General features: G+C 40.3%; 1 protein-coding gene across 2 annotated transcripts in view; it reads left to right on the top strand.

Annotated features, from left to right (window-relative positions):
- The window catches only part of abcd3a (ATP-binding cassette, sub-family D (ALD), member 3a), an 82,382-nt gene that overhangs the window by 23,573 nt on the left and 36,046 nt on the right, over positions 1-22,763 (top strand). For both annotated transcript variants that reach the window (XM_072273482.1, XM_072273483.1), the window contains 7 exons: positions 963-1,032; positions 3,180-3,277; positions 6,241-6,364; positions 8,180-8,236; positions 8,691-8,833; positions 14,556-14,625; positions 16,866-16,935. In XM_072273482.1, the coding sequence (XP_072129583.1) occupies positions 963-1,032; positions 3,180-3,277; positions 6,241-6,364; positions 8,180-8,236; positions 8,691-8,833; positions 14,556-14,625; positions 16,866-16,935 (632 nt within the window). The remainder of the gene's footprint in view (positions 1-962; positions 1,033-3,179; positions 3,278-6,240; positions 6,365-8,179; positions 8,237-8,690; positions 8,834-14,555; positions 14,626-16,865; positions 16,936-22,763) is intronic.

The raw sequence follows: 22,763 nt of genomic DNA on the forward strand, positions 1-22,763 counted from the left end.
TGTACATGGGTATAATTTCTTTATGAAATGACATTTTTTATTTTACTTAAAAGAAATTGCTCTCATTTGACAATTTCACTCCAAAGACTTATGTGGATGAACTTAAAGTGTAAACTTGTAATATTATTAGCAATAATGGTTAAGATTCACTGCATATTATTGTGCAGGATTTTGATGTGGATCATGTCATTTCGAGAAGACTTGAATATAAAAGCAAAGATGTAATGCTGAGGCTTTGTAAGGCATTGGTCAACTGCACTTGGAGTAATGTGAGCTGCTTTGGGCCCCTTTTCTAAGAGAACATGTAGTATTGGAGATGGTCCAGAGGAGGTTCACAAGAATAATTCCGGGAATGAAAGGCTAGTGTATGAAGAGAGTTTGATGGCTCTGGAGTTTAGAAGAATGAGGGGGAACCTCATTGAAACCTATTGAATATTGAAAGGCTTAGATAGAATGGATGTGGAGAGGATGTTTCCTATAGTGGGGGAGTCTAGGACCCCGGAAGGCACAGGCTCAGAATAAAGGGAAGATTAGGAAGATTTTCTTGGTAAAGGGTAGTGAATCTGTGGAATTCATTGCCACAGAAGGCTGTGGAGGCCGAGTAATTTGGGTTGATAGGTTCTTGATTAGTCAGGACGTCAAAGGTTACAGGGAGAAGTCAGGAGAATAAGAGTGAGAGGGATTAATATATCAGCCATGATGAAATGGTAGAGCAGACTGGATGGGCTGAATGGCCGAATATTTGCTCTATGTCTCATGGCCTTATAATTTGATATGATGCAAAATATATGCTATTTATGGAAAAGCAGTGCTGGCACTGATAATAACTGAATATCTTCATGGCAGTTGTATAGACTTTATGAAAATGCATACAGTGTTTTAATCTTATGTTTGAATTGTATAGTTTATATTTGGATTATGTAACTTTTGCTCTAAGTCTCTATGCATGTCATGGTTTGCAGTGCAATTATTGGTCGGAGCAACAAAGATTTCAAGAGATATCTACTCAACTTTGTTGCAGCAATGCCAGCTGTAAGTATATTTTTGTAATTTTTATATCAATAGTGGTAGATAGCTAATGGTCATAATTGAATACATGCATAACTCTGACTACATTCCAATCATTGTTCAATATACCTTGTAGTCGACTATTGCCCAGTGTCATTCATATCTACTGTGATGAAGTACTTTGAGAGGTTGTTTCCTGGCTAGAATCAAGAACCTGGACCCGTTGTGATATGTCTATCACCACAGTAGGTCTACAGCAGATGCAATCTCACTGGCTTTCCACTTGGCCTTGGATCACCTTGACAATCATAATATGGACATTAGGCAGCTGTTTATTAACTATAGCTCAGCATTCAACGCAATCATACCCTCAGTTCTAATCAACAAGCTCAAACCTTGGCCTCTGTACCTCCTTCTGCAACTGGATCCTTGACATCCTCCTCACTGGGAGACCACAGTCGCAGCAGATCAGAAATAACATCTCCTTCTTGTTGACAATAAACACAGCTGCACCTCAAGGATGCGTACTTAGCCAACTGCTATACTCCCTCAACAGCCACAACTGTGTTGCTAGGCACAGCTCAAACACCATCTATAAATTTGCTGATGACACAACCATTGTTAGCAGAATTTCAGATGGTGACAGTAGGAGTACAGGAGTGAGATAGATCAGCTGGTAGAATGATGTTGCAACAACAATCTTGCATTCAACATCAGTAAGACCAAGGAATTGATTATGGACTTCTTTGGGAAGGGGAGGTCAAGGGAATACACACCAGTCCTAATCAAGGGATCAGATTTATCCTGGGCTTAGCATATTGATACAATCACAAAGAAGGCACAACGCTGCCTATATTTTATTAGGAGTTTGAGGAGACTTGGTATGCCACCAATGACACTTGCAAGTTTCTACAGATGTACCATGCAGAACATTCTAACAGGTTGCAACACCATCTGGTATGGAGGGGCCACTGCAAACATCAGAAAAAGCAGCAGAAAGTTGTAAACTCATGAGTAGTAACTTTCCCAGTATCAAGGACACCTTCAAAAAGCAGCATCCATCATTAAGGACCCTCATCACCCAGGGCATGCCATTTTCTCATTACTACCGTCAAGGACGAGGTGCAGGAGTCTGAAAACACACACTCAGCATTTTAGGATCAGCTTCTTCCCCTCCACCATCAGATTTCTGAATGGACAGTGAACCCATGAACACTCCTTCACTATGTTTTTTAAAATACAGGAGAAAATCTGCATATACTGGAAATCCAGGCAACACACACAAAATGCTGGATGAACTCAGCTGGCCAAGTAGCATCTATGGAAAAGAGTAAACAGTCAACCTTTTGGGCTGACAGTCCCGTTAAAGGGTCCTGCCTTGAAACGTCCACTATTCACTCTTTTTTTCATAGATGCTGCCTGATCTAAGTTCCTCCAGCATTTTGTGTGTGTTATTATATCTTTCCTCTTTTTTTCCACTACTTATTTATTTTATATTTTTTTTTTACTCACCCTTTATGGGTGGTGAGTGTGTGTATTTTTCCCTCAATCTTAGGCCATCTACCAGAGGCCTGGCAGCTTGAGGGTTTGGCACAGTATCGTTGCTTTTCCTAGTAATGCTCTCTTCTGGACCGAGATCTCAGATGTTGTTCCCGGGATTTGTTGGAGCCACTCTCCCAGTCCAGGTGTTACAGTTCCGAGTACACCTATCACCATCAGGATTACTCTGGCTTTAACCTTCCGTGTCCTTTCTGTCTGCTTTTTCAAGTCCTGCTATTTCTCCAGCTTCTCATATTCTTTCTTCCTGATGTTACTGTGATGCAGGATTGCCACAACTATTGCTATTGAAGAAAACAGTAAAAACTAACTCTTTCTTTCTTTCCCTCTCTCTCTCTCTCTCTCTCTCTCTCTCTCTCTCTCTCTCACTCACTCACTCTCACACACATACCCACCCACCCCTTACTGGTGTAAAATAACAAATTTCATGTTATATGCCAGTGATGTTAAACCTGAATCTGACTGTAATTCTGACCCACAAATTTTAAGGGTTACAATGATAGTACTTTTATGATATCCTTGTTCTAAATTAGTTCTAGTAGTTTTTATTAGTGCTAGTGGTTTTTTAAAATTCTGCTTTTGTAGTGATTAGTTCCCTATTTCTGTTACTTCAGATATCTTTGGTAAATAACTTCCTGAAATTGGGCTTGAATCAACTGAAACTTCGTTTCCGAGTACGGCTTACAGATTACCTGTATGAGGAGTACTTAAAGTAAGTTTCCGGCATTTGTAACAGTGTATTGCATATGTTATATTTGTATAGGTAGTCAGAGATCAGAGTCAAAAATAAGACCAAAAAAATGACTTTTCTATTACTGCTTGTGTTTTAGAATACTTTACAAACGATTAACTTTAATCTGTATTTAGGACCATTTTGGGATTTGGCATCAGAGACCAGCCTGGAACAGGTCTCTTCCAACAGTTAATTGCAATTTAAAATCGCGGTTACAGACATGCAGTAGCTTTACAGTAAATTGGTTTATTATAGTCACATGTACTGAAGTACAGTAAGGAACTTTGTTTTACATGCCACCCATACAGATCACTTCATTACAGTAAGTGCATTTTGAAATAGTCTGAAGTATAATCTTTAGAATACAACTGTCAGGTTTCAGGATCAGGCTGCCTGTGTTATATTTTCCCTCTTTCAAACAGTGCCTGCCTATGCACTGTTGCCATGGAGCCTTTGCTGCTCTTGGTTCTTCTGTTACACATTTGAGCCAATTGTGGCACCATTTGCACTCTAAATCCTGCCCCCATCTGACCACCGCAGCTCCCAACCATAATCTGTTCCACTTCTTTTGACAGTACTTGTTTGGAGACAGTACAAGCAGGATGAGCTAAGGATAGCATATTCCTTTACCTGAAGAAAATCAGTGAACAGAGAAATAGTTATGGGAAACTAATAGCCTTGAGGTCACTATAACTTGTACTAGTTTAATGTGGGTTCCCGAAAAGCCGAGTGATGATGACATTCAGCATACTTTGCAGACGTTCTTGGGAAGTTGTATCCAACTGTAAAAATTGTATTCTTAGCAGAAATGTTATGCAACATGATAGCTCAGAGTCTTGTAGGCACTCCTAATTTTTTAAAAAAATAACAGTTGGTGGCTCTTCTTCAGAAGGTAAACCAAATCAATATTTTGTCTTTAAAATCATCCTTTATTAAAAGTGTAGATGCCAAAAAAAGAGAAAATTTATTATCTAAGTACACATACGCCACCATATACAAGCCTGAGATTCATTTTCTTGTGGGCACACTCAATAAAAACAATAACCATATTAGAAGGACTGCATCAACAAGGTGGACAACCAGTGTGTAAAAGGCAAAAAACTGTGGAAATACAAAAAGAAAAAAAATAAGGAATAACTATCAAGAACATGAGATGATGAGTCCTTGAAAGTGAGCCCTTTGGTTGTGGGAACAGTTTAGTTATGGGTCAAGTGAAATTGAATGAACTTATCCCCTCTGGTTCAAGAACCTGATGGTTGAGGAGTACAATACAGATAAAGGTAATGGAGATCACGCTTTGAGATAAATTATCAGTGGCTCTCTTCAGCACTCCTTTCAAATATGTCTAAATTTAATGTGCCGATGACATCCGCAATTAGATGACCAAAGTTTGAATGACTACCTTTACTTCCAGACTAACAAATAGAAACTGGAGTTGGAGCCCTAAAATTGCTTTCTATAACTACTGGTGCATTGTGCATTTGATTTGCAAAAACATAATAAAGTAGAAATAAGTCTTTGACATATATGCCAAGCAATCCATTTGTCCATACAGTACGTTGCAGACCATGAGATATGGTTGCTAATTTTGCACTTGACAAAAATATAGGCAGGAAAGTAAGCTGTGAAGAAGATAAAAGATGGAGAGAAAAGGATATAGGTGGGTTCAGAGAGTGACTAAAACCTACAAAATGAGTATTATCATTTTGGCAGGAAGAATGGAAAGGCGTGTTTATTTAAGTGTGGAAGGGTTACAGAGATCTGAGATGCAGAAGGATTTGGATGTCCTTGAGCATGATTTACAGAAGTTACTATGAAGGTACATTGAATAATTAAGAAGGCTAACAAGGTCAATATTTATTGAAAGGGAATACATACAAAAGAAGAGGAACGCAGATGCTAGAATCTGGAGCAATTTTTAAAAAAGTCATAGATAGTAAAAACAATTTCTGCTGGGTGAATGAGGGTGTTAGTGGATAGGATTGGTTGGGATTTTGTCTCAGAAAGAAGAAGAGGGCCCTCCGACTCTCCGGAAAAATATATTTTTTTAAAGTTATTGAGGGTAAGATGAGAGCCCTGATACAGGATCACGAACCAAACCCTTGGCTAGCTCTCTAGCTCTATGTATGCTGCTTCACCTGCTGGGTTGCTCCAATAGTTTGTATTTTGTTACAAAAGGAGAGAGATTTTGTGTCAATTGCATAAGACATTAGTGAGATCCCAGACTGTTGTATAAATGTTTTAGTCTTTTTGTGTACAGAGGGGTGTTAATATATTGGAAGCACTTGCGAAGAGATTTAGTATATTGAAATCCAGAATAGCAGAGTACTCATCAGGACAGGCAAGGCTCATTCAGCTGGAGGTTAGAAGAATGGCGAGGGTGGGGGGGGGGGTCGAGGGGTGGAATTGAGATGTATAAGATTTTGAGAGGTCTCGACTTGATGGATGTGGAGGTAATGTTTCTTGTTACTTGAGAATCTAAAACAAGGCGTCACTTATGAGAGAGAAAAAAAAGCAGAATCTTGGAAGCAGAGACTTAGAATATCTTTAAGGCAGAAATACTGGTAAGCCAAGGGGTGTAATCACTGGAAGTCGGCAATATAAAATTGAGATTATAGTCAGATCTTATTAAGTAAGCAGGTTTGAGTCCTACTCCTAATTGTTCTGTATGTTTACATATAGATTAATTTATGACGTGTTTAATGCAGGATCTGAAGACTAATTTCTTCCTTGGGGAAGTAGCATATTTTGACATGCCACTCTTGATCAATGTCTCTGAGTTATAAACAATAGCTGAGCTCAGTAATATGTGGTGCAATTTGTTTTGTTGAATGAATTTAATTAGCTATTTTAAAGTTATCATATTGGCAATCTGTATAATTAATATTTCCATGAAATGTTTTCATTGATTATTAACCACATACATTGTTTTCTCTTGACAGAAGTTATACATATTATAAAATGGGTAATCTTGACAACAGAATAGCAAATGCCGATCAGCTTTTAACACAGGATGTGGAGAAATTTTGCAACAGTGTAGTGGACTTGTATTCAAATCTCAGCAAGGTGAGTTATACTCAGTAGTACATAATACTGTTTACTTTGGAAATCTGAAATAAAAGCTGAAAGTGCTGGAAATGCTCAATGTCAGGCATCGAGTGTAGTGAACAGACAAAGTGAATATATCAAGTCAATATCATTTCACTAGAACCCATTTGTATTAACACTTCTCTTAACATCCCCTCGGAATTCACATAAATTGTAGATAAAATAATGATTCTAAACCTATTCTGTTAACTCTACCACCAGTAACATACTTACCTTAAGTCAATAATTAAATCAATATAAAAGATAAACTTTTAATAATTATTTATGCAGTTAGACATCAGTTTATTTAAACATGATTGTCATGAAAGCCAGTGACTGGATTTAACCTGACACAGCAACAGAGGTCACAGTTAGTTCCAGAGCAATTACATTGGACTGGAAATAGCAGTGTTGTAGATTCCACACAGCCTTTTGTTACTTCTTATATAACAGGCTGTTCTAGTGTTCCCATGATTGAGTTTTCACCTGGTGTCTGTAATTAGACTCATTCAGAATTCTGCCAATGTATCCAGACTCCCAGACTCACACTGTCCTTTTCAAATTTCATTGAATGACAAGATGTATCACATAAAATAGAACAGGCAGTAGTTCAAACAGAAAATATCACCTCTACCTATTCTCTCCCATGCAGAGTGTTGACTGTTAGCATATAAAAATACAAATAAAATGACAGAGCACTGAAATGACACTAATCAAAGTCAAGGTTGATGCTCTTTACAGTGGTCTATCCCCATCCTTTCTTCAGTGGTCCATCCTTATTTTCTCTGTGGTGGTCAGATGATTAAACTCCTTTTAATATCTGTTTACCTGTTCCTTGTTCCATTATCCAATCAAGGCAAGGTTATCTCCAAAAATGTTCCTTTTAATGGTTCATGACTGTGTGTGCTAATTCCTCATGTATCTATATTACTCTATCTAAATGTCACATCATATTCTGACATATGGTCAGCTTTCAAAGAATGTTTATGACCTCAAAATTAATCTTCCTTGCATTTTCTCAATGAAAAATGTATATTGCACATGTAGTCTGGCTTACGTTGCCAGAGTGTTTGTGCAATATCCATTCTTTGCTGAAACCGAAACCAGAAGCCATTGTTTTGCCATAACTTCATATATTTGCCTTTGATTTCATTTTCCTTTATTCAGCTCCTTTATTTTAGGATGATTGGTCATGCTTGCAATTTCAGTGTCCAAATCAACTTGATTCTGAGACTTCTCCGCAACAATTGTCAACATGGAACATTGAACAGTACAGTATAGTACAGACCCTTTGTCCCACAATGTTATGTCAACCTTATAACCTACTCTAAGATTAATCTAACTCTTCCCTCCTAAGTAGCCCTCCATTTCCCTATCATCTATATACCTAAACTTGAATCACCTTTCACTGCCTTGGTCTGCTGCCAAGAACTTCAGATGTAACTGACGTTTCCAGCTTTTGACTTCCGTTACACTGACCTTACTAGCTTTCATTTTCCACTGCTATAAACTTCATCTGATGTGAATTTCCACTGCCTCTTTGTTGTTAAATATAGTCCAGGGGTTTTCATTCAGATCTTTGAGAAAAGCCTGATCCACAAGTAATTTTGTATTCTCAGGAAGGCAATATGTTCAGAGTATAAACTTGACCTCTTCACAGGCAGAAACAAATTTGTTTGTGTGTTTTGGCTTTAGTTCCAGTATCTGCAATATAATATTGTGTTTTTAATGCTGATTCATTGTGCTCTTTTCACACTATTTCACAAACTCATTTTTGTTCTATCTCCTTCCTAGCCACTTTTGGACATAATTCTCTACATATGTAAATTGACAAGTGCAATAGGTGCTCAGGTAAGTTGAGTATGAATTAATTTTGATTGCTTGACACTATTCATTTTAAATAATTATTGTATTTGGCTTAGAACTATGAGAAATTTCTTTTTAGGACATATTTGCGAAAAAGCAGAATCAAAATGTCAAATATTTTAGATATTAACTTTTAAATATTTAGATGTTTTTTGATATTAGGGGCATCTTGGGATATAGGGTGAGTATATGAAAAGTAGTGATGCATTGAACATTTTACCATGATCATATTAAATTACTGAGCAGTCATGAGGAACCAAATGATCCTCTCTTATGTCCACTCCTTATGAAGAATTGCTTTAACATTTTTTTTATAGAATTAAGTAGAATTGGTAAAATATTTAAGATTTTTAAGCAGAAAGGTTAGTAAATTAATTGAATAACTTTAGAAATGTTAAAATATTATTATTTTAACATTGATTAATTATTTTCTCTTTAGGGTCCTGCAAGCATGATGGCTTACCTGATTGTTTCAGGTCTGATCCTAACACGACTCAGGAGACCAATTGGTAAAATGACAGTATCGGAGCAAAGATTTGAAGGTGAATACAGATACGTCAACTCTCGGCTTATTACAAATAGGTGAGAAGATATTATGTAAAACAGTACCATTTACTTTTAACTTTTAATATTTTTAGGTATTAACTTTTAAATATTTAATTTTTTTTGATATTAGTGGTATCTTGGAATATGGCGTTAGTAGAAGAAAAGTAGTGATGCGTTGAATGTTTTACCATGATCATATTAAATTCCTGAGCAGTCATGAGGAGATAAATGACACACTCTCTTATGTCCTTTTCTTATAAAGAATTGCTTTAACTGTTTTCAGTGGAGCTGCTTCTTTTCAGTGCAAGACTATACAGGTTTCCCCCACCATCCGAAGGTAGAGCGTTCCTATGAAATGGTTCATAAGCCGAAATGTCGTAAAGCGAAGAAGCAATTACCATTTATTTATATGGGAAAATTTTGTGAGTGTTGGCAGACCCAAAAATAACCTACCAAATCATGCCAAATGACCCATAAAACCTAAAATAACAGTAACATATAGTAAAAGCAGGAATGATATGATAAATACACAGCCTATATAAAGTAGAAATACTTCTCTACAATGATTGCCTGCACAGATCTCCGTAGTGAAAATCCCACGCTAGCGCTGTCGGCAGAAAATCTCAAGCAAACGCTGTTGGCATAAACGCGCTCTCCAGTAACCTTTAAACTATGAAGCTGCCAAATCTACCAAATAACACGTAAAAATACACAGCCTATATAAAGTAGAAATAATGTATGTACAGTGTAGTATCACTTACAGGAATTGGGAAGACATCGAGCACACGGATGATGGTGTGTTAGACTGAGTCGTCGCAGGTTGGGGTAGCGCAGTGGCCCCCACCCTCCAGGCAGCCGACTGATACGTTGCCGCGAGGCACGCAGGGGTAGCTGGGAGGCACACAGCACATCTTTAAGAAAAAAGCCAAAATAAACACGCTAATTAATTAGGTGCTGCCCGGCACGTAAATGTCGGCGCAGATCAGAGGCGATTGCCGATTGCATCGGCACTGATCTGGGCCGACAATTACGTGCTAGGCGGCACCTAATTAATTAGCATGTTTATTTCGGCTTTTTTCTTAAAGATGTGCTGTGTGCCTCCTGGCTACCGCTGCATTCTCCACGAATCGGTGCAGTATCTGTCCGGGGCCTGGGGGTTGGGGTGGTGGGACAGTGGGGTATCATCTCATCGTCGATCAGGGCAGGCAGCTCATCTTCTTCTATGACTGCCCGCCTCGATGTCGAAGGTCGAGGTTCGTCGTAAGCTGTGGCTGATGTGGAAGGCTTGCTTGACTGCTGAGCCTTGAGCATTTTTATATCACACAGTTCTTTGTAAGGACTCAAGCCATCTTGCAAATATCCCCTAAACCTACGTAGTCTTTCAAAATTAAAGTCGTACGTTGCTTTGCAACGAAAATCTCATGGATTTGCTTCACGTTCAGTTCCTGGACGACTTCACTTTCGCTGCTGCATTCGGTTTCGATTGTTATCCTTTCCTCTTCCAGTTGCATCAGCACTTTATCTATCAGTTCTTGGTCATGGGATGCCAAAACCTCTTCAACATCATCTTCGTCAGCTTCCACAAGCCAAACTCACTTTGTCCTTGCTTCATTCACCACGATGGAAACACTTAATTATGTCTAGTTTTACGCTATGTGTAACACCCTTACAAGCTCTTTCAGGCTCTTCCGACACCTTAGAACTCATTTTGCTAACGGCTGCTCAATGCAACGTGTTTAAGCAATGCCGTTCCGAATCCGGGGGAGAGCGGCTGCTCGGGACGCGTGCTGCCTTTTATCGCGCGCTGTCTTTCTTCGTAACAGTGAAAACACCTTCTGAAAGCGAAAACAGGGTACTAATGTAGGTCTTTCGTAGCAGTGAGGTTTTGTAAAGCGAACGTTCGAAAAGCGGGGGACACCTGTAGATGTCTTTGCCTCCTTATCCCACTGTCACTTAACTGTTTTCATTGGTGTTCTTGAACGAAGTCTGAGAGTTATGTTAGTGATGTGTACTGGAATATTGTATCGCTATTAAATATTTGTTGTGCTTGTCCAGTGGCATGTTGTCCAGGGCGTAGTCTATGCTCTTCTCCAGAATGGATTACCCAGTTGAAGTGAAGTGTGAAAATCAGAATCAGAATTAGAGTCAGAATCAGGTTTATTATCACCGGCATGTGACGTGAAATTGTTAACTTAGCAGCAGTAGTTCAATGCTATGCATAATATAGAAGAGGGATAAAATAAATAAATAAGTAAATCAATTATAGTACATGTATATTCAATATTAAAAAATGTGCAAAAAACAGAAATACTGTATATTTAAAAAAAAGTGAGGTAGTGTCCGAAGGTTCAATGTCCATTTAGGAATTGAATGGCAGAGGGGAAGAAGCTGTTCCTGAATCGCTGAGTGCCTTCAAGCTTCTGTACCTCCTACCTGATGGTAGCTGTGAGAAAAGGGCATGCCCTGGGTGCCGGAGGTCCTTAATAATGAACGCTGCCTTTCTGAGACACCGCTCCCTGAAGATGTCCTGGGTATGTTGTAGGCTAGTACCCAAGATGGAGCTGACTAGATTTATTATTCTCTGCAGCTTCTTTCGGTCCTGTGCAGTAGCTCCTCCCCATACCAGACAGTGATGCAGCCTGTCAGAATGCTTTCCACGGTACATCTATAGAAGTTTATGAGTGTATTTGTTGACATGCCAAAACTCTTCAAATTCCTAATAAAGTATAGCCACTGTCTTGCCTTTTTTATAACTACGTTGATGCGTTGGAACCAGGTTAGATCCTCAGAGATCTTGACACCCAGGAACTTGAAACTGCTCACTCTCTCCACTTCTGATACCTGTATGAAAATTGGTATGTGTTCCTTTGTCTTACCCTTCCTGAAGTCCACAATGAGCTCTTTCATCTTTCTGATGTTGACTGCTTGGTTGTTGCTGCGGCACCACTCCACTAGTTGGCATATGTTTAAAGCTAAATTTTTTTAAAAGCCTTGCTATTTATGGGTGGGGAATGCGAGCATAAAAGACAGGATAAAGTCAGATAACCTTGCAAAGTTGTAAATGCAGAAATCTTGTCATACTTTGGCTTATGTTGGAACTATCAACTTTTACTCATGTGACCATGTGGAAATTGTAGACTTCTAAGTGGAGGGATGTCCAGAATTTTCTACAACTGCTTATAAGACATTTGTACTTTGTTTGACTTCTCATGGTGTCTAGCTGGGACATTCTCAACAGCTGAGCTGAGAAATATATCTGCAGCAGGTCCAACAGACCCATTTATTTTATCAGCAAAAAATGACTGTAGAGAGAAGCACAAGTACAAAGTAGTTTTGATTATTAATATAATAAAAATAGCACATGCAGGAAACATTTAAAAAAAAGTCATTGACCTGTTTCTCTCTTCACATTTGCCCCGGAACTGCTGATGATGACAATGGACAATAGGTGCAGTAGTAGGCCATTCGGCCCTTCGAGCCAGCACCACCATTCACTATGATCATGGCTGATCATCCACAATCAGTATCCAGTTCCTGCCTTTTCCCCATAACCTTTGATTCTGCTATCTTTAAGAGCTCTATCCATCTCTTTCTTGAAAACATCCAGAGACTTGGCCTCCACAGCCTTCTGGGGCAGAGCATTGCACATATCCACCACTCTCTGGGTGAAAAAGTTTTTCCTCAACTCTGTTCTAAATGGCCTACCCCTTATTCTTAAACTGTGGCCTCTGGTTCTGGACTCACCCATCAGCGGGAACATGCTTCCTGCCTCCAGCGTGTCCAATCCCTTAATAATCTTATATGTTTCAATAAGATCCCCTCTCAGCCTTCTAAATTCCAGTGTATACAAGCCCAGTCGTTCCAATCTTTCAACATATGACAGTCCCTCCATCCCGGGAATTAACCTTGTGAACCTACGCTGCACTCCCTCAATAGCAAGAATGTCCTTCCTCAAATTTGGAGACCAAAACTGCACACAGTACTCCAGGTGTAGTCTCACCAGGGCCCTGTACAGCTGCAGAAGGACCTCTTTGCTCTTATACTCAATTCCCCTTGTTATGAAGGCCAGCATGCTGCTGAGTTCCTCCAGCATCTTGTCTCTTGCTGTAGCTTCCAGCATATGCAGCCTCCTGTGTCTCTATCTAGCAGCATAGAACATTACAGCAGAGCATAGACCCATCGGCTCATGATTTTGTATGACCTTAAGTGTACTGTAAGGTCAATCTAACCCTTCCTTCTTACATAGCCTATTTGTGCCTATATAAGAGTTTCTTAAATGCTCGAATATATCTGTCTCTACCACCACCTCAGATAGGGCGTTCTGCACACACACCACTCTCTGTGAAAAATGACGTGTCACACCCTTGACATCCCTCCCATAGTTTCCTCCAATCACCTTAAAATTATGCCCCCTCATATTTCTGTTTTGTTTCATATTTCCAGTATTTGCACTTCCTTCAATTTCTCGTATATAAAATTGAAATGATTTAAGTGTACTTAGTTGTTTCCTAGTGTTCTACATGTTTCAACTATTTTTACTCCTTTAAAAATGTTTAATGATTTAAAAAAATGCTGTTGTATGTTGCTGCCTTGTATTGCCTTTTAAGTCTGGAATTGAAGAAATACTGGGTGTAGAGTTTGCCACCTGAATTATTGTGTTTATTGTGCTGGAAAAGCAAAAAGCAGGAGTGTTCTCAAAATATTGTGCAATAATTTGATTTCTGCTACTAATTAAAATTGTTACAAGAATTATATCTATTAGAATTTTCCTGCTTTAAATTTTAAGTTAGATGCATTATCTTTCACTTTCTATAAAGTGCAACTTAATTGAAGTCATTAATAGTGGGTAGATTATCTTTCTGGTTTCGCCATAGTGACTGTAAGAGCCCTGGACTGCACTTGGACAGTTGGTAGTTGCCCAGTAAAAGAATGTGTTCAGTAAATTGATTTGTTATTGTCACCTGTACCGAGGTACGGTAGAAAGCTTTACTGCATACCATCCATACAGATCATACCATCACACCAGTACATTGAGGACTAGTAATAGGATAATAAAGTGTAATTCTTAGAGCCATAGAATTTAGACTTAAAAGCATAGAGCAATTATAATAGTAATGAGTAGATCTACTGAAAGCAGCTTGAACGAGTTACCACACTCTGGCACCATCTTGCTAAGGAGAAGCTTGAGGATCATCTCAAGTCTAAATGGCCTTTGAGAGTAGCTGGCTATCTAGCTCTCAATTTTTTTTCCCTCTTGTTTCCATTATCTTAACTGTAGTTCACGAAGTTAAATCGAGCAGTGGATGGCCAGTGGGAGAGCAAGGGGGAGGTGATAGCTATGACAAGGGAAGGGTATGAAGGATAGAGGAGAAGCTGAATACTTCCTTTTGAAACAAAAAAGAACAAGATTATTACTCCTGGCCTACGTAGGCTGTTGACAAAGGAAGTTCCTACTTCCCTCGCAGTGCCATGTTTCTTGACCCTGAAAGACTTGCAGGTCAACCAGAAAATTTAAATTGGCACTGATTTTAATTTGCAGTGAAGTTGTTCTGCTTTTCCATAGCATGACACTTGGACAACTAGGAAAACTGCCCTTGGTAAAATGATGGCCGATTGAATTTCCTGTTTGCTATTTGTAACACTTTCCTGTTTACTGACAGGGAGGTGCTCAGTATTGTGAGAGAGATAGAGGGAGGGGAAAGGGAGAAGGGAGAGGAGAGAGAGAGAGAATAAAACTATTGGCACTTATATTTTACAGCGAAGAAATTGCTTTTTACAATGGAAATAGTCGAGAAAAACAGACAATACGTACCAGTTTCAAAAAATTGGTAAGCATCTCTTTTATTCCATATAAATATTTACTAAAGTTGTGTTTCAGTAGATTACCTAGTTAATTTTAACTTTATGAAGTGAGAGCCTTGCCCCTACACCCTCTTCATTACTACCATTTGGGGCCCCAAACAGTCCTTCCAGGTGAGGCAACGCTTCACTTGCGTGTCCATCCTGGTCATTTCCTGTATCCAGTGCTTCCAGTGTGACATCCTCTACATCAGTGCAACTTGGAGGACTGCTTTGTCAAACTATTTCACTTTGTGTGCTGTGGAAGGCCAGATCTCCCAGTGGTTACCCATTTCAATTCAACCTCCCATTCATGTTCTGACGTATCTATCCTTACTACAACGATGATGCCAGACTTTGGTTGGTGGAGCAATACCTCATTTTCTATCTGGGTAGTCTTCAACCTGATGGCATGCACATTGATTCCTTTTACTAACAGTAATTTCTCCCCTCCTATCTTTTTCCATTCCCCATTCTACTTACACTTTCACTCCTTCTCTTCTCAGCTAGCCCATCAACCTATGATTCCCCGCTCCTTCCCATTCTTCAATGATCCAGTGTCTTCTCTTATTAGATTCCTTCTTCTACAGCCCTTTACCTCTTCTAGCTATTCCCTCCAGTTTCTCACTTCATCCCTCTTTCCCCACCCACCCATCTTTACTCTCACCTGGTCTCACTTATCACCTACAGACTTCTACTTCTGCTCCCCCTACCTCCTTATTCTGGCTTCATTTTCAGTCAAACTGAAGGGTCTCAACACAAAACGTCGACAGTTTATTTCCCTCCATAGAAAGTGTAACATTTGCATGATTGACATTTACTTTTAGCATGCAGTTTATTGGTGAAGAAATTCCAAACATTTTTTCAGATTGGCCTTCAAGGTTATGTATTTCAATATTTTTCATTAAAAATCACCAGTTAAAGTCATAAAGGCCAATATGAGGGGACACGATTTTAAGGTGTTTGGAGCAAAGTATAAACAGGATGTCAGAGGTAAGATTTTTACACAGAGGGCAGTGGGTGTCTGGAGCACCCTGCCATGGATGGTGATGGAAGCAGATACTTTAGGGAAATATAAGAGACCTTTGGATAGGCAAACAGATGATAGAAAAATGAGGTGGCTGTGTGGGAGGGAAGGTTTAGATTCAGTAGGTAGGTGGACTGAGTAGGTTAAAAGATCGGTACAACATCTGTGTTGTGATATTCTATGTTCTTTGTTCAAATTGTACACTAGTGTAATCTGCAGTCATTTTCTAGTGAATCTGTAGTCAGGTTCCAGAAATTCTTATTTGGTTCATATCAGTTTATGTGTCAATTTTATTAGGTTAAAGATTTGGCTTTCAGTTAAATGTTACCCTTCTCCATGTCGTTATTTAGTTCAAACCAGGCTCCTCTTTGAAATTTTTGGCACAGTTGTAGATATTTCAGCCCACCTTGTTTGTGCTGGCAACGCACCTGTAAGAACATAAGAAATAGGAGCAGGAGTAGGCCATCTGGCCCATTGAGCCTGCCCCGCCATTCAATAAGATCATGGCTGATCTGCGCGTAAAACTCAGCTCCATAATTACATGTTAATACCAATGCCATTTAGTAATTCTGTTTTTAAAATAAAAATTAGAGGCTAACTTTTAGATATGTTAGATAAAATAGGAATCAATAGATACGGTATTAGTGCAGAAATCTAGCATTTTGACCTTATTAAATGACAGAGTATGCACAAGGGGCCAAGTGGTTCAGTCCATACCTTCTTATGTACATAATAATTACGTTAACCCATTCAAATTAAACACGTTATTTTGTTAATACAGATACATCAACATAACAAGTTACTACCATAATGCTACTTTTGCGAGTTAGACAAATTGTATGTAAATTATTTCTGATAGTTATGAAATATGTGATCTTTGTGATTTCTGCTTATTCTTCACACACTAATTTCATAGAATGATAAGTGACCTATTTGTACTGCTTAAAAACTTAGGTTGGGCATGCTGACCATTTGTATGATCTTTTACTCACATAGACGATAGTTATGGTTTGATTGCCCTTGCCCTTGTTAGGTTTCCCACTGATTAGTATTGTTCCATTAATTCATCTTTTTAAAAAATTGTTTGCAAGTTTGATCGTGTACTTTATATCATCTCACTTCCTGAATCTATTACTGAGCATTGCTGCATCTTTTTCTTTAACCGGTACAGAAGGAATTTTACATTGCCTTTTTCTCATTTAGGTGGATCACCTGCATAATTTCATCGTCTTTCGTTTCACCATGGGATTTGTGGACAGTATAATTGCCAAATGTAAGTATATACATTGTCAGAAATTATGATTTTTTTTTTAATATGGGCATCCTGATTCCAATCCTATTCCAGAGAATTTTCCCAGAAGTATTCTGCCATTTCAAAATGGTTCATGATTAGCGAGGGCATCAAAGGGTATGGGGAGAAGGCAGAGGAGTGGGGATGACTGGAAGAATTGGATCAGCCCATGATTGAATGTGGAGCGGACTCGATGGGCTGAATAGCCTACTTCTGCTCCTATATCTTATGGTCTAAAATTTAAAACATCTTTTACATCAACTGTGATTTTCACTATAGAATCTAAAATCATACACTGCTAGCTATTTTAGATGGTTATTTTCTTGTGAGCTGAAATGAATATCCTTTGTAGAACAGGGAAATGTTACACGTGGAAGTCTTATGCCTTTAAGTGTGGGTTCAGTAGTTTGGCATTCCACAAAATAGGATTACTGGTTAAGAAACTCAACATATTGTCACACAGAGAAACTAAACAACATTGTTCAAATTTTATGCTGCTAACTTTGAAACACAGTATCCGGAAAGACTTTGGCATTGAAGTTGTACTTTGTAATAGTGCATTATAATCTATTAGAGATTAGTTATCTTGTATTCATACATATTGCAAATTTGACTGTTTTAATATGCTTCTGAAAACCTTCAAAGCATGCTCACTGTGACACTGGTGAGAAAATATATTTGATGAACAGCCTTTTATATCAGTACTTCTGAAAGATGTGCTAAATATCAAGCAAAACTGTAAGACGGGTTGGCAACCTTTTTGCCTCTGTGGGCTGGATCACGTATTAATGAGCGGACGGTGGGCCAGGTAGATGCCATAAAAAACTTGAAATATGGGAATTATCCATTTAAATACATCTAGTTATGTTTTGCCTCAAATTAATGAATAACGCATGCTAGAAAATCATTTGTGCTTAAGGTTGCCTTCCCCTGCTATAAGATATGGAAGCAGAAGTGGGCTGTTCGGCCCATCGAGTCTGCTCCGCCATTCAATCATGGGCTGATCTAATTCTTCCAGTCACCCCTACTCCCCTGCCTTCTAATTTAACTTTTAAGTCTGAGCAAAGTTAAAAAAAACTAGACTAGAAACCTTTCTAATGCAACTTTTAAATTTGAACCTGGTTTGTTTGTTTCACAGTTAAGACTTGTTGCTGTTTTGCAGTGGTGGAAGTTGTGGAGAATTATGTGCTGGATGTGGAGGCTGGTGGGGTGTTAGGTGAGGACAAGAGGAACTCTATCCTTGGTGAGGTGGCAGGAGGATGGGTTGAGGGCAGACATGTGTGAAATGGAAGAGATGCAGCTGAGGGCAGCATTGATGGTGGGTAGAGGTATAGTCCAAATAGCTGTGAGAATCGGTGGATTTATAATAGACATCAGCAGATAAGCTGTCTCCAGAGGGTAGAGATACTGGGATCAAGAAAGGGGAAGGAAGTGTTAGGAATGGACCAGCTAAATTTGAGGGCAGGGTGGAAATTGGTGGCAAAGTTGATGAAATCAATGAACTCTGTATGGGTGCAGGAAGCAGCGCCTAAGCAGTCGTCGATGTAGTGTAGGAAAAGTTGGGGAGTGATGCCAGTGTAGACTTGGAACATAGATTTTTCCACGTAGCCAACAAAAAGGCAGGCACAGCTGGGACCCATGTGAGTGCCCGTGGCTACACCTTTTGTTTGAAGGAAGTGGGAGGAGAGGTATTGAGTGTGAGGACAAGTTCCATCAGGCGGAGGAGAGTGGTAGTGCAGGGAAACTGGTTGGGTCTAAAGGAAATGGAGAGCTTTGAGGCCTTCCTGGTGGGGGATGAGATGTATAGGAACTGGACATTCATAGACAAAATAAGATACTCAGGGCCAGGGAACTTGAAATCATTGAAAAGATCAAGATCGTGTGAAGTGTCATGGATATAGATAGTAAGGGACTGAACCGGGAGGATAAAATTCAGTTGAGATATGCAGATACAAGTTCAGTGGGTCAGGAACAAGCAGAAACAATGGGTCTACGTGGACAGGCGGGTTTGTGTATCTGGGCAGGAGGTAGAAACGTGAGGTGCAGGGTGCAAAAACTAAGAGGTTGGTGGCAGTGAATGGGAGATCCCCAGAGCTAATAAGGTCAGTGATGGTGCCGGTAACAATGGCCTGGTGACCCTTAGTGGGGTACTGTCCGAGGGATAAGTAAGGGGAGGTGTCTGAGAGTTGTCACCTGGCCTCAGCAAGGTAGAGGTCTGTACGCCAAACTTCTACAGCACCTTCCTTATCTGCAGATTTGATGGTGAGGTTAGGATTAGTGTGGAGAGAGTGGAGAGCAGTGCGGTTGGAAGGAGTGAGGTTGGAATTGGAGAGAGGAGTGAGGTTGGAATTGGAGAGAAGAGTGAAGTTGAGAGGACTGAAGTCCCATCGGCAGTTAGCAATGAAATGATCCAGAGCAGGCTGAAGACCAGAATGGAGTGTCCAGGAAGAGGAGAATGGTTGAAGATGGGAGAAGGGGTCATTGGTGTGCAGTGGCATAGGGGGACAAAAGTGAGACCCTTACTGAGGACAGAACATTCTGCCTCAGAGAGGGGAAGATCTGAGGGGAACACAAAATAATCTGCAGATGCTGGAGTCAAAGCAACACTCACAACACGCTGGCGGAACTCGGCAGGTCGGGCAGCATCCGTGGAAATGATGAGTCGACGTTTCGGGCCGGAACCCTTCGTCGGGACTGAAGAGGGAAGGGGCAGAGTCCCTTTAAAGAAGGTGGGGGAGGGTGGGAAGGGAAAGGCTGGTAGGTCCAGTTGAAAACTCAGTAAGAGGAAAGATAAAGGGGTGGGGCAGGGGAAGCAGGAAGGTGATAGGCAGGAAAGGTGAAGAAGGAATAGGGGAAAACACAGTGGGTAGTAGAAGGAGGCGGAACCATGAGGGAGGTGATAGGCAACTGGAGGAGAGGGCAGAGTGAAATAGGGATAGAGGAAGGGAGGGGGAGGGAATTACCGGAAGTTGGAGAATTCTATGTCCATACCAAGGGGCTGGAGACTACCTAGACGGTATATGAGGTGTTGCTCCTTCAACCTGAGTTTAGCCTTATCATGGCAGTAGAGGAGGCCATGTATGGACATATCTGAATGGGAATGGGAAGCAGAGTTGAAGTGGGTGGCTACTGGGAGATCCTGTCTGTTGTGGCGGATGGAGCGGAGGTGCTTGACGAGGGGATGTTGAAGACCCGTTGTGGATAAGAACTAGGGTCGTGGGATTGGTAGTGTCTGAGGAGAAGGGAGGGTTGGGGTGTTCAGGGATGGTGGTGTCAGAGGAAGATGGAGTCTCTGAGGACTCAAGAGCTGTTGGTGGGACTGAGAGACAAGGGAATGCAGAGTGGTTTTGGGAAGGCCAGATGAGGGTTCCAGGAGCAGTGCATAAAGTCCCGGCCTGGAGGTACTGTTGGTCAAGGCTGGAGTCGGGAGTTGGAGGTTGCGCAATCGGCACTTTGCGGGTGTCTGAGGTAGTTGGAACCCACATTGAAGGCGGTGAAGTCCGGGTTCTGAATCTGCTGTTGATCAGAACTGTTGAAGTTGGCAGCAGGGGTCGCTGTCTGGAGATGTCCATGCCTGCCAGTGATGGACACAGCAGGTTCTATAGTTTGTAGATGGGTGATCTTCCAATCCTGCAGGATGTGAGAAAGTCGAAAAACCAGCAATTGAAAGCATGGATCCAGCGGAGGATAAAGTAGCGGACTGGTCCGTTGCAGGCGGCAGAGAGAGTATCCTGGAGTTATAGAAGTGAATGGGATAGTGACCCCAGGAACCTTCTCATGGTGAAAAGTGTGGCGCCTAGGACGTGGTGTGAGGAGCAGTGGGAGAAGTAGTGAATTGAACGTGAGTACCTGGGGTCCCTCAGAGGGTCCAAATTCAGAGGCTTGAAAATGGATCTGGAAGCCATTTGGTACAAACTGACAGTGAAGATTTGTTCCCAGGATACAGCCCAACAATCATGGGTAAAGCCCTCTCCACCATTGAGCACATCTACACGGAGCGTTGTCGCTGGAAAGCAGCATCTGTCATCAGGAACGCCTGCTACCCAGATCATGCTGTCTTCTCATTGCTGCCATCGGGAAGAAGTTACAGGAGCCTCAGGACTCACGTCATCAGGCTTAGGAACAGTTATTACCCCTCGACCATCAGGTTGTTGAACCAAAAAGGATAATTTCACTCGCCCCATCACTGAACTGTTCCCACAACCTATGGACTCACTTTCAAGGACTCTTCATCTCATGTTTTCCATATTAATTGTTTATTTATTTTCTTTCTTTTTGTATTTACACCCTTTTTTGTCTTTTTCACACTGTTTGTTCACCCTGTTGGTGCAGTCTTTCATTGATTTTATTATGGTTATTGTATTTATTGAGTATGTCCACAAGAAAATGAATCTCAGGGTTGTGTTTGGTGACTGATATGTACTTTGAGCTTTGAGTGATAATCTGCTTTGCTTACCACACTTGCGTTGATGTAAAGCGCTCCCAAATTATATCACATGTAGTGCAACACACAAGTTGTCTGCAGGAAGATTTTCAACCTTGCTTGCCTGAAAATTAAGAAACCTTACGTAGTTCTTTCCATTCATACTCTGACAACATTTCCCTGTACTTGCAAAAACGTTTCTTGTATGGTGTAATGTCCCTTTAAGATTTGTCAGTAACAATTTGAGTCTGAAAACTTGTAAAGGGAAATGCTATAATGAAACTAACTGTGCTAATTTCAACAGGGTCTTACACAGGGAAACGTGGCAACATTGTTCTATTAGCCTCGCAATTTAATTTCCTTCTCTCATTGGGATTCACCACAGCAGTGGTGTAGGGAAACACAACATTGTTCTATTGTTAAAACATGGTCTGGAGTAATTTATGGACAATATTTTTGAATTCTTGAAGAAAGCTATACTTTCTTGAATGTAATTTCAGCTGCTTCAGAGTGTTTGGTTTTCAGTCTTTTACATATTATGCCGGTGACTTTTTCATTGAGAATTAAAGCTTGGAGAATTTGAAGGGTCAAAGGTAGACTTGAGCTTCTGATAAAGGAGAATGAAAAAACCATTTAACCAAAATTGTATGAATTTCTAAAACAGTTAAGTTGGCTCCAGAATATTCTTATTGTGTGCCTGATCCTACCTCAGTGATCAAAGAACAAGCTGATTTGGTTCTTAATAGAGTCAAAGGAAAGTACAGCACAGAAACAGGCCTTTCGACCCATCTGGACTGTGTCGAACCATTTAAATTGCCTACTCCCATCGGCCTGCACCAGGACCATAGCACTCCATACCCCTACCATCCACGTACCTATCCAAAGTTCTCTAAAGCAATGAAATTGAGCTCACATGCACCACTTGTGCTGGCATCTTGTTCCACACTCACGCGACCCTTTGGGTGAGGAAATTTCCCTTCATGTTCCCCTTAAACTTTTCACCTTTCGCCCTTAACCATGACCTCCAGGTGTACAAAAAGTCACCTCAGTCTCAGTCTACTTGTATTTACCCTATCTATATTCCTCATAATTTTGTACACCTCTATCAACTCTCCCCTCAATCTTCTACATTCCAAGGAATAAAGTCCTAACCTATTCAGTCTTTCCTTATAATGCAGGTTCTCCAGTCCCAACAACATTCTTGTTAATTTTCTCTGTTTCTTTCAACCTTACTTGCATCTTTCCTGTAGCTAGGTGACCAGAACTGCACACAATACTCCAAATTAGGCTTCACCAACGTCTTTTACAACTACAACATAACATCAAAACTCCCGTACTCAATACTTTGATTTATGAAGGCCGGTGTGCCAAAAGCTTTCTTTATGAC

This window comes from Mobula birostris, chromosome 12 (genome assembly GCF_030028105.1).
Source record: "Mobula birostris isolate sMobBir1 chromosome 12, sMobBir1.hap1, whole genome shotgun sequence".
NCBI classification, from domain to species: domain Eukaryota; kingdom Metazoa; phylum Chordata; class Chondrichthyes; order Myliobatiformes; family Myliobatidae; genus Mobula; species Mobula birostris.